This window comes from Botrytis porri (assembly GCF_014898465.1).
Source record: "Botrytis porri strain MUCL 3234 chromosome Unknown BPOR_018, whole genome shotgun sequence".
In the NCBI taxonomy this organism is placed as follows: Eukaryota; Fungi; Ascomycota; class Leotiomycetes; order Helotiales; family Sclerotiniaceae; genus Botrytis; species Botrytis porri.
Window position 1 is genome coordinate 65,760 of NW_024066092.1, and position 17,091 is coordinate 82,850.

The window sequence follows — 17,091 nt, forward strand, 5'->3', positions numbered from 1 at the left end:
TCTATCTGACATACAGTTGTTTAATGCGTAGGTATGCGTAGTTGATGCGTATTTGATGCGTATCTCCTTTCATTTACTTTGGAGCACAAGAAGCAAAGAAATCCTATTGGAGCTGAGTCCCGAGAGTGGTTTAATTCACCACACACGTGACCTTGTTTGTTTTTACATCGATTGATTCGGATTTCCCCTTCGTTATCCGCGATTGATAGAAAATGTCCTCAGCTCTGCATTTTCCTTGCATTCAATCTGCATATAAAAGGTTAAGATTATCTCACATGGGAAACTTCCCGCCATCTGCCATTTTCTCAGCACACACCATACCAGACAAGAGAGGGCTGTGAATCTGTGATGCAAAATCTGCCTTTTGACACCTGCATAGTTGTGGAGAATAATATCAAAAGCGATTGGGTAAGGTATGTGAGCATGGCCACAATGAGGCTGGCTCGCCGGTAGATGAATCTTTATCATTTTATGATACGATGGGATAATGTCCATCTGAATTACACTCAACGGCGTTGCAGTCACTAGTCGATCGTTGTTGTCATTGGGTTTGGGTTTTCTTTCTTCATTGAGCTTGTGTGTTTCCTTCAATATAGTTTCTGAAAAGCTTCAGTTTCACATACAACATCGAAGAAAGATTGTAAGCAATAACATTTTTTCGAGCGCCATCTGCGGATCCGCGGACCTACCCCAGTTTTTCTTTTGCCAGGTTTTCTTTGCCCAGCAAATATCTGTGCAGGAAGTAATTCCGCAGCATCGTGTCTTGATGGAAGTGCTTCCACCGCAACTCGTCCATTACTTGCCGTTATAAGACGACCGGCCCTTTTGGTTCAATCGGTTCCATATACTGGGCCACCCGTGCCGTGATTTGTTTTGACTCGCATACCTCGGTAGTACAATCAAATTTCCCGACACACCATTTCACTTCTTTTGAAATATGGATCCAATCAGTGCTGTAGGTATAGCTCTCAGTGTAGCATCCTTGGCTGGTCAAGTGTTTACAGGATGCATTCAAGGTATATGATTTCCTTGATCTTTCGAATCGATTTATTGGATATTGATATCATTATTGTCAGGGATCCAATTCATTATCACAGCAAAGAATGTTCCTGAAGAGTCAAAATACTACAATTTGAGACTGCGGATGGAACAGCAAAGACTATTTGCATGGAGTGAGACTTCCGGTCTTCTAGACCTTGACCATCAAAATGATCAGAAGATCCGCGAATCCAATACATTTGTCATCCATCGAACCACCATCCTAGACCTTCTTGTTCAGATTCAATGCTTGTTCAAGGAATTTGAGAATGCCCAGAGAAAGAATAAGCACCTCAAGGCTATCCCGGATTTCGTGTCAGATGAGAACTCTATCGATGATCCAGCTAAAGATGCCTCCAGCGCTCATGTACCATTGTCCGAATCGAGAAGGAAATTTATAATGAAAGCTATGAAATCCTTCAAGACCAATACCACGGATCAAATCACCGAGGGGGCGAGGCGTCTTTGGTGGACAGCCTTCGATAAGGAAGCATTTGAGATTCTTCTTCAACGTTTCTCCACTCTCAACGATAATATGACGGATATCCTTGATACCCGTTTGCAAACCGAGATTCATCGGACGACTCAAGATACCAACCGAGGTGTATTACAACTCCACAAAGATCTTTCTTCTCTATGTCAATTGGTAATGGCCCTGAATATTAAATTGGATGCTCGAACATACCACACTCCATCCATTCCCCATGATTATGCGGACGACAACAATTCGGGCTTAAAGCTCTTATCCCAGCTTGCCAAATTCAAGGCATTTAATGAATCAATTAATCCCACGACCGGAAGTTTAACATGGGATGAGGCGACTGGAAATGCTCTTTCATTGGGAAGACCAAACGATGAAAGGACGAGTCTCGAAATTGCTAAGTCTAGCATCCAACTTGCTCCTGAAGAGGATTCGATAGATGGAGATGCCATTAGATGCGAGGCCACATATTCCCACGATGGTATTAAAGAACTAGTATGGATTGAATGGAAAGAGTATGATTTTAGTCCTGGTGCTACCTCTCCATCCCCCCTTATAGTGGACCGCGTTCAGAAACTTGCTGCACTCCTTCACCACGAGCCGAAACCAGAAGCTTTCCGAGTCCCTCATTGTCTTGGGTATTTTGATAACCTTACCTCCGAGCCTAGTTCTCCCTCTTCAGACTCCGAAGACGATGAACCTACCGAGGCACGTATTGGAATTGTCTTTCGAAAACCACATTCAATTGAGACCTCCCCTATTTCTCTCATCCAATTATTCTCGAATTGCCCTAAACCTCAGATCACTGATCGCATAAAATTAGCTCATGCCTTATCTAATTGTTTATTATATCTGCATTCCGTGAATTGGCTTCACAAAGGGTTCCGGTCGCATAATATAGTATTTTTCCCAGTTACATCAAATGATGGTAAACGTCAAATTGTGAACTGGGACCAAGTATATTTAAGTGGTTTTGATTTTGCTCGACCTGCTAGAAAGGATGAAACAACAGAGATACCAGGAGATGGTGAAGAGCACAATATGTATAGACATCCAAGTACTCAAAATATTGGATTTGGTCCAAGAGAAAGTGAGTTGTCATCCCAGAAACTCGGCGGTCAATGGTGCTGATAATGTTTTCAGGCTACCGAAAAAGCTTCGATATATACAGTTTTGGTGTGGTATTAGTTGAATTATGTTTTTGGAAATCAATAACTGAGATCTTGACTGAGATCAGTGGACAATCTTCAAAGAGAGCAAAGAATGTACAAGAAATTCTTATGAGTGAGGAAATGCTATCGAAAATAGGCGGTGAAATGGGTGGGATAGTGGAGGAGGTCGTAAAGAGATGTATAGTTGGTGGGAGAGAGTTAGGAATAGAAGACGGAGAAGATGAGATGGGTGATGAAAGAGTCGCCTCAAAACTCGGAATGAGGTTTTTCGAAAATGTAGTCAAAAAGCTAGGCGATGTCAAAGTGTAAAATATGTACGTACCTTGAAGTATCAATACATATGAGAATCCACATGAAAGTTCAAACTGAACCAAATATCCCACAACCTCACTTTTCGGTTAAAGCCTGAAACGTTTCGAAACAGCACATGTTGTGCTCACACGAACACATTTAGATAATGCTATCGGGTGTAGATTCCATGTTCATACTTACATATATTGAGTAAATATATCTGCACCCTGACGATCTTAAGCACTGCCAATCCCCAGATTAGATTTCCTGATCACAAGATTAATCAAAAATTACCGTCATAGCCGCCTTGCCCAGACTCCACATGTATCCCGTGTGTCTCATAACTTATAAATACTACGACTCTATAATACTAGAAAATATATGTATGTCAGCAGTGCCAATATGTTATACAACGTGCCGATCAACTGGGATATTGAACTCCAAGTTCCAATCTCAGACAGTGGCAAGAAAAGTCGCAACGTTGACGCTGGTGACGGTAAATTGTCAGCGAAACGATATCACATTCCTCCCGTACTTACGTGAGTATCGAGTATCGAATATCGTTAAGTATGCATAGTATATGTAATCACGGCTCATCATGAACACAAATCCATGAAGAGAATTGATCTACGTGAATATATTCCTGTATGTATGCAGTGTAGATCAAAATTAACTCACCATCAAGCCATGAAGTGCACGAATTGACACAACATAGGTGATATGTAAATCCATCTTCACATAATCTCACATATATGTAATGTGCGTGGTATACACAACATGGCTGCCTCGAGTGAGTGCGTACCTAGATTGGAAGCGTACGAAGTATAGACTGGGATTAAGTATTGTGGTTGAGAGTCGTATGATTCGGGGTCGTACGGCATGAGGTATGTACTTGGAACGTATTTGTTCTTACCAAAAGGTGAGTGAGTACATGCAGTTTTACGAAATGTTGTGCAATCAAAGTCTTCAACAGTCATCGATGACTTCACCACAATCTTTATCGTTCATCGTCTATCATCTCATCAGTTATATTGAGCCTACGGTATCTTCATTCATCACAATCTCTCCTCATACCTACCTACCTTACCTTTCCCATCCAAAACACAACCACCCTCCCATCCCTTCCGTACACCCTCGGAAGAAAACAAACCAACAGTACAACCCCATAGTCGCAGTCAAAAACAAGAGTCAAAACGAAATACTCTGTCACTCTGTACTCGGCCTGTACTACTCGTATGACTTGTGTAACATATACTCGAGCCGGCTGAATCCAGATAAAGTTCCTATATGCTGTGTTAAGATATATGATGTGTAGATTAATATTTGGGGTATATATGCACCATATGGATTGATGAATGGATGTGGTGATGCCGTGGGGTGATGTGATGAGGAGATGGCTTGCTTGGTGAGAGACGAGTGAAGAGATAAGATGATGTGGTGGAGGCTCGAGTGTACTGTAACGTCTGGCTGAATGTTTGTGAGTAGATGGGTGAATAGTAATGAATGTGTATGTGAGAAGATGGTAAGTTCCAAAATTGGTGAAAGTGAGATTATGATCAGTGATCACTGATTAAGCGTCTCATGCCATGCTTTTGGATTTCCATAGCTTACCCCCTTACAAGATCACAACATCACTATTTGGTCTACCGAATTGAAAGAATCGTTGTCAAGGAGAGGAGAAATATATGCAGTCTCGCGTCATATAGGTATAAAGTCAAGAAATATATACATAAGAAAATGAACACCAAACAAAATAATACTCGAAACCCAAGGATATACCATACAAACAATCTCTCACACTTATCATTGTACAACACTGTGTCCGCACAATACCTGATCACCACACTTCCCAAAGCTGCCACCACCCGTGCCGCGTTCTGGTACTTCATCCCAATCGAGTAACATCCAAGCCACTTTTACGTCCCCAAATTCCAAATTCTTTCCATTCTTGTCCATCCATTCACCCAAGAGTGATTTATCGTCTAAAATACATAGCACCCAAGCCCAAAATCCTATATACAAAAATAATTGCAATCAAAATACCTACCCATTCACCAGTGTTGCCGGTCTTGTAACCACTGTACTTCGTTAGGGAAATTCTAATGAAAATCTAGATCTTGAAGGAAGGAGAGAGAGAGACTTACTATTGATCTAAAACTCCTTTACCACCAATTTTACATTGAGGTGCAAGATCGGTGATGTACATGCATTGACAGGAAGTTCCGCAAGTGTATTCTCTTTCTGAGAACTCATTGACCATCATTCCTTGGAATACGTATGTCTATTGGTATGTATTAGTAATACTTTCGTATCATGAACACGAGTGGTACAAAGTCTCTGGAAAGGAGATTAGAGATTGAAGAATAGAAAACATACCTGATAATCAATGTAATGAAATACATATCTCCAAAACACATTAAGAATTTGTGGAGGTACCAAGAAACCACCGACACTCATCCATAGTCCATTTGCAAAAGCAGTAAGAGCAAGGGATATCACAAATGAAGGGAATAAGGAGGATATAAGAACGACAAGTGATTCGGCAGCAAGAAGATCGAGAAACAACCACATTATCCATGTGAAAAAAGCGGGAGCTGTAGGTCGGAAGTTGTTGAGGAAATATGTCGTTACCGAGAAGAGAAATGATATCAAGACTGAATATAATGTTAGTTGAGCTTTGGAAAACACAATTATGGACATACATAAATATGGTAAGCCAATAAGAAAGTTCGAGAGCATGAATGCTGTAGGACCATAGAGACCATTTGCTCGTTCTTTGATGAATGTAGAACGATCTTCGAGAAACGATGGAACATAAGCAACAGCCATAAAAGACATGAAAGCTGAGCCAAAGAACTAAAACACGTTAGTCATAAAATGGATTCCCTGAAAAAAAATATAGTACTCACGATAGCATTAATGAAAGGTTGAATTTCACTTTGATCCGTTTTAAGACGTAACCAAACCGTACCCATCATAATAGCAAGCCCCATATACATTGCAATACGAATACCATACGCGACCACATCTCGGTAACTCTTGATAAATGCTCTGTGTACCAATGTCATCAATATATTGAAAAATCCACCGCGCGAGGAATTGGCAACGGGTAAAGGCTTGACATGTTGCAGTGTATGCTGAATCTTATCATGCATTTGTCGAAAAGTAGACGAAATCAACCAAGATTGATAAATTTGTCGTAGTCTTGCCTGTGATTGTGATTGATTGATTGCAAAGTCGGTATTCATGAGATCAAGAAGGTATTCCGAAGCATTCATGTGAAGTGGGATTGGATAACCTATGGATTCGAAATGTTGATTGACTTCTGAGACAGGACCAAAGTAATGAGATTTTCCACCGGATAGTAATAATAACTTATCGAATAATTGAAATGTAGAGGTAGAAGGTTGATGAATGCTTGCTATAACAATCAACTAGATGATCAAGTCAATATAAATCTTTAATGATAGAGGTAATAACTAACATTGTTTTGTTTCGCAACCTCTTTAACAAAAGACATCACTTCCCAACTTGCTGCAGAATCCAACCCAGATGTAGGTTCATCCAAGAAAAGAATTTTCGGTCCAGTAATGAGTTGACTGGCAACACTAACTCGTCGTTTTTGTCCACCACTAATACCTGTCTGAATTGGCGTTCCAATAATGGTGTGTGCCTGATCACGAAGACCGAAAGAATTTATCAAGCCTCTGATTCGTCTCATTCGCTCACTTTTCGTCAATGAACTGGAGAAGAGTTATTTCGTAAAAATATAAACCGGAAGCTAACAGTCATACCTTTTATGAGCAAGACGAGCCGCAAAATTCAATGTTTCTTGTACTGTCAAGGAGCCTATGAGAGCGTCCTCTTGTTCAACATATGAACTCATATCTCGAAAAACACTCTTAGACGGACTTGATCCATTGACCAATGTCTTCCCCGTTACAACCGCTTTCGCGGCGGCATTTCTATGAGCCAAAACATTCAACAGAGTAGTTTTTCCACAACCACTTGGTCCCATCAATGCACATATCTCTCCTACAAATAAATTAGCACTCTACCATTTCTGAGCCAACCTTCCAAAATAAAAATACTCACCAGCTTCAACAACACCACTAACATCATCTAGAATTGCTTTTGATTCTTTTGTTTTATTATCCTTCACAGTAACCGTCACATCTTTCCATACAAAATTCCGAACAGTAGTATTTTTCAAATGAGTATCATCAACAGCCGATAGTTCAACGTCGGTCATGAATTGAGTACGATGTTCCATATCATAATCTTGCTCAGCTTTCCCCGAAACTTGTGAAAGTGTGCTGCTGGTCGTATCTGTCATAGTGTGATTCGACTCAAGCTCGAATTTGTCCAAGTGTCTGTGAAGAGGTATGGCGATTCCGAGTGATTCAAAATTCTCGAGTGTTGAATTCTGAAGTCCCCGATTCCTAGTTGAATGATCGTTCCGAGTCTTGATGGAACTTGGTTCTTCGAAATCTTGTCGATCTTCAAATGCTGTTCGTCGAGGAGAATCGAATGGAGAAGTAAAAGGGTTTGTATCTCGGAATTGATTATTAAATTGACTCAGAGGAATATTTGAAACTATGTTGTGGGACTTCGATTTTTGCCAATGAGTTTGATTCGACCCTGTGTTTGAAGCACATTGAGACCTTTCTCCCATGTAGGGTGTACAGCTTTTATATTCCATATTTACCCTTCCGATACTAATGACTGCACAGTCAATTGTGTGTGATACAAAACTTAAAATTCCAAACTTAGCTAGGTATTATTCAGCCTGTCTGACAACAACATAAGCCAAAGTATTCCAGCTCTGACACGGTGATACCGTACGATATCGCAACACAAAGAAACGTCCGAAATGCGAAGCGACCTTAGTATAAAACTTACTATGGAGAATTCGCCGATCGGAGAATACAAACCTTATAGTACATTAAGAATTATATATGAAGTCAGGCAACAGTTATATTCCAACATTTATCTGCAGGTCCCCGATTCCTGTGGGAACAATGTAAGCGCGAAGCATTTGGTGGGGTAATTGAGTACCACTCGAGCCACTGAATACTTTCCTGGGAATTGGGGATTGAAGAATTGGTAAAGGTGGGGCAAAAATAACGATCGTGCATTTATACTAAGCCGCCTTACTGGTTCTAATCTTCAACTTGCTAAGGCTTAGCGAGGTCCCCGAGAGAAACTATGAAGTAGTAAGCATGGTAAGCTACTACCATACCATTGACTACCAAAGATACTTCGCCGATATGGCATTCAATAGAGCCTTGACGTAAGTAATAACTCGGAAAAATAAGGTATAGATACATACATAGACAACAAGATACTAACAAATGACCACGTGAACTCATGAGAAACTTCAGAAAGGTCCCCTAAATCAATTAAGTTGATTCCGGTTACGGCGATCTTGGAGGAAAAATTTGTCAAAGTCGTCGGATTGATTGGCTCCGTTCCTTTTTTGTTACTTACGATGGTCGTTCTTCATGGCGGCTAAAATCATTAACGTTGTTTTTGTAGTGATATGAGAATCCTAAGACTGGGGTGCATGTTATAATGATTCCCTGCAACCACAACGCACATTGTACTAGCCGTTGAATATACAGTATGCAATGTCGCCGACCATATCAAGATACCTTGGCTTTGTTATTAAACCGGCTGCGGAACAAACGGATGCAGTGTCGCCGACCGGAGCAGATGATCTTGACTCACTCAACGGCGGAAAACGGTGAAAAGAAGTTCTATGGAGATGAGAACCAAAAGTCAGAAGTTAGTACAACAAAACTGACACTTCCGTCCATACATTTTCTAGAGCACCAACTTCCTAGTCCATAACGATTTCCATACCCGGAATTTTAAATCCCCCTTTGACCAAAATCTGAAAAGTCGCTCGAGGATCATACTTCTCACTCAGAGATCTCATCTTTTCAATATTCTCCTCTCCATATCCCGTCAATGGATTTTGCTTTCTTCCTGCATAATTGAGATAAATAAAAGGATTGGTAACTCCAAGATTCTCCGCCACCGCATTGATCTCATCAACCGTAGCATAAGCTGCATCAGTGAACTTTTGGTCATCCGAAGCTTCAAGCCAAGTCACGTAGACCAAAAAGAGTGTCAAATTGTCTTTATTCCGATCCACACCCATAATGTTTCCACCATTTGCTATTGAATGTTCGCTGACGATAAGTGGAATAGGTTGAAAGAGAATGGACCAAACAAACCCCGTAATATCTTTGAGAGGTTCCAAGTTTTGTTCGAGATATTCACGGCTCTTTCGTACATTTCCGCACTGTTCGAAAAGGTCGTAGTGACAAAAATATACCTAGAATTCAGAGTCGAGGTACCACCAGCAAGCTCATCAGTCAATGAACTCACATTTGTGATTCGCATTGTGCTAGATATTAAACCCGGAATCGCCAGTGCATCGGAGTAAATAGGTGGAGCTACAATTGGCGCGACATAATCAATAACATTAAGGATACTCTGTGTACCAGAAACTTGTCGATAGGACTAAATATTAAGCAAATTGGCTTTTGGATCATCCGATATATGATTGGTGAAATTGGTGAAAAAATTGATTTGGGCTTTCGCCGTGCTGTCTGGATAGACCATGATTCCTCCCCATAACTTTTCGAAAGGGAATGACTCCAGGTCGTAGCGAGTTACGATACCAAAATTGTTACCTCCTCCTTTCAATGCGACGAAAAGATCTGAATTCGAAGTGGCATTTACATTGATAATTGAACCATTTCCAATCACAAGCTCGAAGTTGATAACAGTATCCGCTACGAAACCTTTTTGGGGCGCAAACCAAGAGTAACCACCTACAATAAAATCCAAGTAAGTTACTTCCACGGTTTGTATTTTTTTCTGAAGGCAACTTACCTCCAACGACTAAGCCGCCAATTCCAACCAGAGATGCTCTACCACCAGAGACCATCATACCCTTATTTTCCAAATACTCATAAATCTGTCCCCACTTCAGCCCTGCGCCAATATTTGCGATACCGACATTTTTATCCACCGATATAGTATTAAGCTTAGCTAAATCAATGGTAACTCCACCATTTATTGATGCCGCTCCAGCGAATGGTGTATGACCGCCTCCCTTTACCGAAAATTGGCACTGCCATCGAGTAAGAGCTCTCACCACTGCAGCCACATGTTCTCTAGTAGTAGGTTGTACAACACAAGTTGGTTTATCGTCGCGTGCTTGACCCGACCAAAATCCGTAGATGGTGGAATTATAAGCTTTGCTATTCGGTGCAGCCGTGATATCGGATTCGAACACAGCACACTGAGAAACCCAGTCAATTCTACAACCAAGTAGTTGATGGACACTAACTTACACATTCACTTGAAGAAGATGCTCTGGCGAAACCCAAGGTTACCATAATTAACGCAACTCGTAGGATCAACATTTTTCGAAAGACGACTGTTATGAAGACAAAGATTAAGGAAAACGTGTTGTTGAAAACATCAATATAATATGCTAGATGCACTGGCATGTGTCATCATCAACATACCCGACTTTGGATCAATGATTTTCAAATCATTTACCCGTTAGCAAATGAGTGAGTGTATTGAACCTGCCCCTCATCATCAGTGTAACTCAACACCCCATTAGGTTGCTCGTGCATCCTTTCCTGAGAAGCCGGGCCAGCTCATAAACCATATTCAAACTCTTGAACATCATTGCTCCTTGAGAAAATAAGAAGAATACAACAATAACTATACTGTGATATCCAACGATAAATGAGTATTCACTGACACTACAACTTTTCAAAAGCGAAATGAAATCACAACTCTGTAAACTGATCACGACGTTCCCGCTAATACTAACAAGGAAGACGTGATCAGCAGAATTTGATAAAGGTGGGTGGCTCTGTTTACACCGCTCACGTGGTGAACTATACAATTATCGTTTTGTTGCACATCTGAATTGAGTCGCTGTAAAAAATTACACTTTAGCTTAGGCCGTTCTTTAGGAATGCTACCAAAGCTCGCCGGGAAGTTTAACATAGGTCGAACGAATTATGTTCTAGACCGTCACCAAAATTGGTACAAGCACATGTGATTATCATCTTTCTGCAACGTTGAATATTATATTGACGTAGTTTAGTTATTCATGTACTATAATCTCCATCGAAGCCTCGAGCAATCCCCTTTCCCAGACTCCCCTCAGTCTTGATGTGTCACCGACAATGACATAATCTTGTTCATCAATTCAACTCACCTTTACGGTTGACAATTTGAGATACCCATATACAAGCATCAGTTTCCAATACGCTCACTGTTACGTCTTGACCTTATCGACGTAGTTTCCTTCCCAAAGTGAACCTGTAACTAAAATATGTATGCGCCTTGCTACGCTCTTAATACTGGAGACCATTGGTAAATGAATAATTACAGAAGGATTAGGAATCCCATGGAAAGAAACACCGTCAATTCATTAACGTCAACTCGTCAAACCCGTAAGGAATAACGATGCCCATGATACTAATGATCTTAGCATATCTTCCAACTGATGAAAAGAGAAGGCAGAACAGGAAGAGGAACTGGTATCCTGCCATACACAAGTGTTCTACCGGTAGTATATAACAAGGCCATAATATTATGATAAGAGAGTTAGAAAAAGGAAGGAGTAAATAGACAATTCGAGCCATCGAGAGAAAACTGATGTTGTTTCCTCAAAGGGGATAAGAGTAAAAGATCGACCGGCATAGCATCATCAACATGTCAAACTATATTTTCAACGGGACTATACTGTACCTTCATCCGCGCTAATATTTTCTCCACAATCGAAATAGCTACATCGAATCCTTCGGCTTGATGAAAGAGTAGCATGTGATCATGACCATAGCATGTATGACGGCCGATTGCCGATTTCAAGCACCCAATGCTAACTCGGGTTCCCGTCCGTAGAATCCTAGCTTCCATGTGTCAACAACCCATCCTACACATTCTACCCCTTCCTCGTTCTCTCAATTTCTTCTGATCAGGTAGGAAAAGAGCCGCGTCGAAAAGATAAGATAGCAATGTTCTTTATCTGAAATTGATAGAAACCCCGGTTGTACTTTATTCTGCCTGCATGTGCATATTCTCGCAGAATCCAGATAATGCAATACAACATAGAAATTTCCATCATCATCATCAGAGGAATTTGGAAATGCATTATAATCAGTCCATTTGACAAACAATCAAGAAGGATCATGCAATACTTTTTGCTACCCCTCCACACCTAAGAAGTCCTGCTGCTTTTATCAAGCAAGTTGGACCCTAGCATGTAATGGAATGCCGCATTTACAAAAACAAGGGAACAGCTGTGTCTTTGAGAACAAATTGGACCTGCTAGCTTCTTGAAGTAATATCGAAGCTATTCGCAATAGAAGCACTGCAAATATCACATGTTCCTGCTAGCCAGTCTCGGACCTTGGTACGTTCTAGTTACTTGGTAGTCAGTCTAGAGCTTTCTGACAACTACGGGTTACAGACTATCAAACTTCACCAGCGACATCGCAAGGAATCCATTTGGTTCATCCCTTCCATACTTTAAAAATACTTCAACAAGTACACGCAAAGAAATTTCTATCCAGCAATAAATCAGATAATAAAAAAACCACAAGAAATAAAACCAAAAGCATAAAAACACAACAAAATATCAAGCCCCATTCAGACATTCAAGCATCAATCTCCCTCTTCTCCCAACAGAAATCAACTCGCAAGAGTTTCAAAGACGCTCAGACCATTCCCCAAATTCTCACTAGTGAAGACTTTGGTTCCTGTGCTTACCTAATCCACATGTTGCCCTGCCAAACCACTTGAGTACCATCGTCATACTTTAAATTATCTAGCATCAGTATAGATTTAGCATATACGATACCATCAACATCAATCTATCCCCACATGACCCATCACACATACTCATACTACTACCTCATCATCTAAAAACTAAATCCGCTATCCAGTCAATAATCACAACAACAATCATGCCCACCACCCGTCGCAGCAGCGGGCCCGCCCAAAAAGGCACTCAAAAAACTCTCTCTTTCACCAACACCTCCAAGATCACCAAAGCGGCCACCCCCACCACACTCAAAGCCAAATCTTCCCTCACCAAGCTCCCAGACGTTACCGAGCTTACCAAGGTCCCCTCCCTCTCCCCCGCATCCCCAGACCTCAAACCCACCACCCTCCCAACCACCTCTCCAAAATCATCCTCCCAACCCAAACCCAAAGCCCAAACCGCCCATCAAATCCTCCAAACCACCCTCGCATCGCAAATCACCGACGCTAAAATACGCAAATACTGGAAAGCGCGCGAGGATCTGCGTTTAGCGCCTCGAGTACATCAAAAAGATTTAGAAATTAGCGAGAAGATATTGAGGGAATGGGATTGTATGAGTCAATTTGGTGTATGTATAACCTTGAGCCTTATGCCCCTATCACTTCCCGTATTTCCATATCCCCCTTCTTTCTTCCCCCTTTCCCCCTTCCACTCTCCTCCATCCCTTCCCCAAAACTACAATAACAACCACAATATCTAACAACCTCACCTCCCAGCCCGCCATCGGTATCCCCCGCACCAAACGCTGGCACCGCGCCTCCAGACTCGGTTTAAATCCACCCCTTGAAGTCCTCGCCGTTCTCCTCAAAGAAGAAGAAAAGAAAAATAAAGCGGTAGAAAGAGCGTATGTGGATGAATTGATGGGTGCGAAAGGAATTATTGGAGGGGATGTGGTGTAATTGAAATGATAAGATGTGGATATCTTTTGGGAGAGATCGATATGTGAATCGAGGAAATAGAGAGGCGGGGACATATCATCGAGGAAGGGAGAGGGGGAAAAGAAAAGAGAAATCTCCAATCTGGGAGAGGGGATAGAAGGAATTACGAGAAATGGAGTGTACGCTATAGCACGATTTGCGACGATTTGCGATGATCTTTCAAACAGGACATACACGAAAGGGATGGAAGGATAAACGATAAATGCGCATGGGATATGGGCGGGCGTTGGGGATTTCATTATTTCTTTTTGTTCTATGATAAAGCGAGTTTGAGTTCATGTGTATCGACACCTAATATCAGGATGATGATGCATGAGCTATAGATATTGAACATGGACAGGTTATCAAATTAAACATCTATTTCTACTTGATCACAGCTTGAACTTTATTGTATTGAACCTTCTAGCTTGGGTATAACCACAAGAAATAAACATGGTGGTCTGGCCTCTACAACATAAAAAATAACATATACGTACTCTAAAACACCTCATTGATTCATCATTTTAATTTCATTTCCATTAAAAAATTCTTGCTCTATAGCAATTCTTCACCTACTACATGATTGATCTTAAAAACTCCATTCATCCAGCATGTTTTGGATCAGAAAAAAATAAGTATTCCTTGTAGGAAGTAGGAAGCATGCTCTATAACTTCCACTCTTCGAATTCATCCACGTTTACAAAAATGTCTCCTGGTTAACCTCAATCTTACATCTGAACCTCAACACGACCCTCAGAACCAGGCGCACCTGATGACAAAGATGGCAAAAGGTATGTAATATCATCCCAAGGATGTCTGTAAAGACCAGTGCGCAATCTCTTTTGATCAAGGTAATGAGCAATCAAACCAATAGAACGACCAAGAACGAAGAGACCGTTCAAGACACCCATCTTCATGTAGTCTTCAGCTTCCTCTGCACTGAACGCACCACAGTTGCGCATTAAATCAACGAAGCAGACGGCAACAGCACCATCAACGTTCAAGATCAAGTTATCCTTCTTGGAGGTGGTAACAGACTCAACAGCCAAAGCATAGTCAAGCATCTTACAACTTGGAAAACGCTTCTTCACGAACTCCTTGACGAGCTCGACACGGAGATCTGGGTTGTTTCTTGACTTGACCTTGTGTCCAATACCTGGGATAAGCTTGTTTTGCTTTCTCATGGTGTCGACGAAATCACGTGGGGAAAGACCCTTGTCGAAAGCTTTGGTGAACTCCTCAGCGGCACCATCAAGAGCACCACCGAATCTAGATCCGATAGTCAAAAGACCAGAAACGAGAGCAGAGATAAGATCCTTTCCGGCTCTGGTAGTAATGATAGTGTTCATGGCACCAGAAACGGCTGGACCATGATCGGCAGTAAGCATGAGAACCATTTCGAGGAACTTGCTTGCGTAATCTGGGAGACGGCGACGGAACCACAAAAGAGACATGACACCACCAATTCCGATATCCTCCTTGAAGACATCAGAAATTGGCATACCGGCATACAAAAGTTCTTGTCCACGATCATCAGAAATGGTAGAGATGAAAGCAGCAGGTTTTCGGATAAGACCAAGTTCTTGAGCCCATGAGTAATCAATTGGGATCTTTGGTACAATTGGTTCAGGTTGTGGAACAATGGTTCCAGCTGCAACGAGCTTTTCGTAAACGGAAGCGAGAACAGCTGGCATGTCTTCAAAAGTATCTGGAACGTGGAAACCAGCCTCCTTCATGGACTTGTTCTTGGTAGCAGCAGTCTCGAGTTGAGAGTTGGCAAATGAACCAGCATGTCCGAATTGAACCTCAGTCTTGAACATGCTTGCGCAAGTACCAATAGCCCATGCGACAATTGGCTTTGTGATAGTTCCGTTCTTAACGGCCTCAATAACTCTGTATTCCTCAACACCACCAACTTCTCCCAACAAAACCAAAATTTTACATTCTGGGTCGGCTTGATATCTGAGGAGATGGTCGATAAAGGTTGTGCTTGGGTATCTGTCACCACCAATAGCAACACCCTCGTAAACACCATCGGTTGTGTTGGCAATAATGTTGTTGAGCTCGTTGGACATGCCACCGGATTTGGAAACGTAACCAACGGAACCCTTTCTGTAAAGCTTAGATGCAACAATGTTGTCCATCATACCACCAGTGTTACCAATCTTGAAGGATCCTGGCTTGATACCACCGACAGTAGCTGGACCGATGATTGTAACACCCTTCTTTGCAGCTGCGTGAAGAATTTCACGGGCACGCTAAATAATTCGTGAGCACAAGATCAAAGACATTGGAGGTAGAAAACTTACTCTCTCAGGTACACCCTCAGCAATGATGGCGATTGACTTAATTTGTGGGTATTGCAAAAGTTCCATGGTAGATTGGTAAACACTACGCGATGAAGCAAAGTTGACAACAGTATCAACATCATCGTGCTTAGCCATGGCCTTTTCAACATCTTGGTAAACTGGAAGCAAGGTTTCACTGGTACCCCAGTACATCTTGCTAACAAATTGACCACCGAATGTGTAAATGATACCTGCAACTGAAGGAGTCTTTCTCTTGCAGATGAAGTCGAAATCGAGCATGCCTTGAACAGCTCTTGGTTGCAGACCGTAAACGAAACATCTTGTCTTGTCGTGGAAAAGGGTATGTTCAGCTCTTGGGCTCAAAGGTCTGGAAGGAGCAGCAAATCTGCGAATATTGTCGTTGGCATTGCCTTGAGCACCGGATGCTGTAGCGGAAGGCATGATGAAAAGAGGAAGTAATCAACAAATGTCTGAATGTGCGGAAGAGTAAATTGTTAGTCAGTTGAAGAAAACTTCTACAAGGCCCAAAGTGGTGTGGTGTTTGGGCTGAACGGAGGAGAGAATGAATGAGTTTGGGGAAGTCCGTATACGGAGGAAGAAGGAGACAAAAAGATAAGAAAAGAGGGTAGAATATGAGCTTACATAGGTAGAGACTCGAGAGTTTCAAGGAATCTTTTCTTCTACCGACTTTAATCTTTGACGGTGTGGAGTTCTGGAAAGGATCAAGAGAATAGAGAAAGGGAAATCCGTACGTAAACAAAAACGTAAAGAAATCTATTTATTTCGTTATTCTAAGTGTAATGAGAAGAAGTAGAATGAAGTGTTTTTTTTTATAAACAAGACAAACAACTTGAATAGTTTTCAAAGTACTTTTTTGATGTATGAAGAGGAAGAAGAGGAAGAAGAGGAAGAGGAGGGTATTTTGAGATTGAATTGAAAGGATGACAACTTACAAGAAGAGATGGGGGGGGGGGGGGGGGGGTTGGTCTGTAATAGAGTAATCGAGAGAGAGAGA

General features: G+C 41.5%; 5 protein-coding genes across 5 annotated transcripts; 2 read left to right on the top strand and 3 right to left on the bottom strand.

Moving 5' to 3' along the window:
* Positions 1 to 937: 937 nt before the first annotated feature.
* Positions 938 to 3,000, top strand: EAF01_010777 (uncharacterized protein; the record flags this gene model as incomplete). The annotated part of the gene is made up of 3 exons (XM_038919034.1): positions 938 to 1,016; positions 1,077 to 2,609; positions 2,663 to 3,000. 3 exons carry the CDS (start codon positions 938 to 940, stop codon positions 2,998 to 3,000), a joined length of 1,950 nt encoding a protein of 649 aa, XP_038765317.1.
* A 1,785-nt stretch (positions 3,001 to 4,785) lies between these two features.
* Positions 4,786 to 7,318, bottom strand: EAF01_010778 (uncharacterized protein; the record flags this gene model as incomplete). Its single annotated transcript, XM_038919035.1, has 9 exons — positions 4,786 to 4,964; positions 5,026 to 5,060; positions 5,127 to 5,263; positions 5,359 to 5,636; positions 5,685 to 5,838; positions 5,892 to 6,416; positions 6,467 to 6,725; positions 6,777 to 7,017; positions 7,078 to 7,318. The coding sequence occupies 9 exons, from the start codon at positions 7,316 to 7,318 to the stop codon at positions 4,786 to 4,788; spliced, it is 2,049 nt and encodes a 682-aa protein (XP_038765318.1).
* A 1,506-nt stretch (positions 7,319 to 8,824) lies between these two features.
* EAF01_010779 (uncharacterized protein) lies at positions 8,825 to 10,397 on the bottom strand (the record flags this gene model as incomplete). The annotated part of the gene is made up of 5 exons (XM_038919036.1): positions 8,825 to 9,292; positions 9,379 to 9,513; positions 9,613 to 9,827; positions 9,889 to 10,300; positions 10,353 to 10,397. The coding sequence occupies 5 exons, from the start codon at positions 10,395 to 10,397 to the stop codon at positions 8,825 to 8,827; spliced, it is 1,275 nt and encodes a 424-aa protein (XP_038765319.1).
* Positions 10,398 to 12,992: 2,595 nt separating this feature from the next.
* On the top strand, positions 12,993 to 13,749 carry EAF01_010780 (uncharacterized protein; the record flags this gene model as incomplete). Its single annotated transcript, XM_038919037.1, has 2 exons — positions 12,993 to 13,418; positions 13,567 to 13,749. The coding sequence occupies 2 exons, from the start codon at positions 12,993 to 12,995 to the stop codon at positions 13,747 to 13,749; spliced, it is 609 nt and encodes a 202-aa protein (XP_038765320.1).
* Positions 13,750 to 14,495: 746 nt separating this feature from the next.
* On the bottom strand, positions 14,496 to 16,517 carry EAF01_010781 (uncharacterized protein; the record flags this gene model as incomplete). Its single annotated transcript, XM_038919038.1, has 2 exons — positions 14,496 to 16,025; positions 16,077 to 16,517. The coding sequence occupies 2 exons, from the start codon at positions 16,515 to 16,517 to the stop codon at positions 14,496 to 14,498; spliced, it is 1,971 nt and encodes a 656-aa protein (XP_038765321.1).
* Between the last annotated feature and the right edge of the window lie 574 nt (positions 16,518 to 17,091).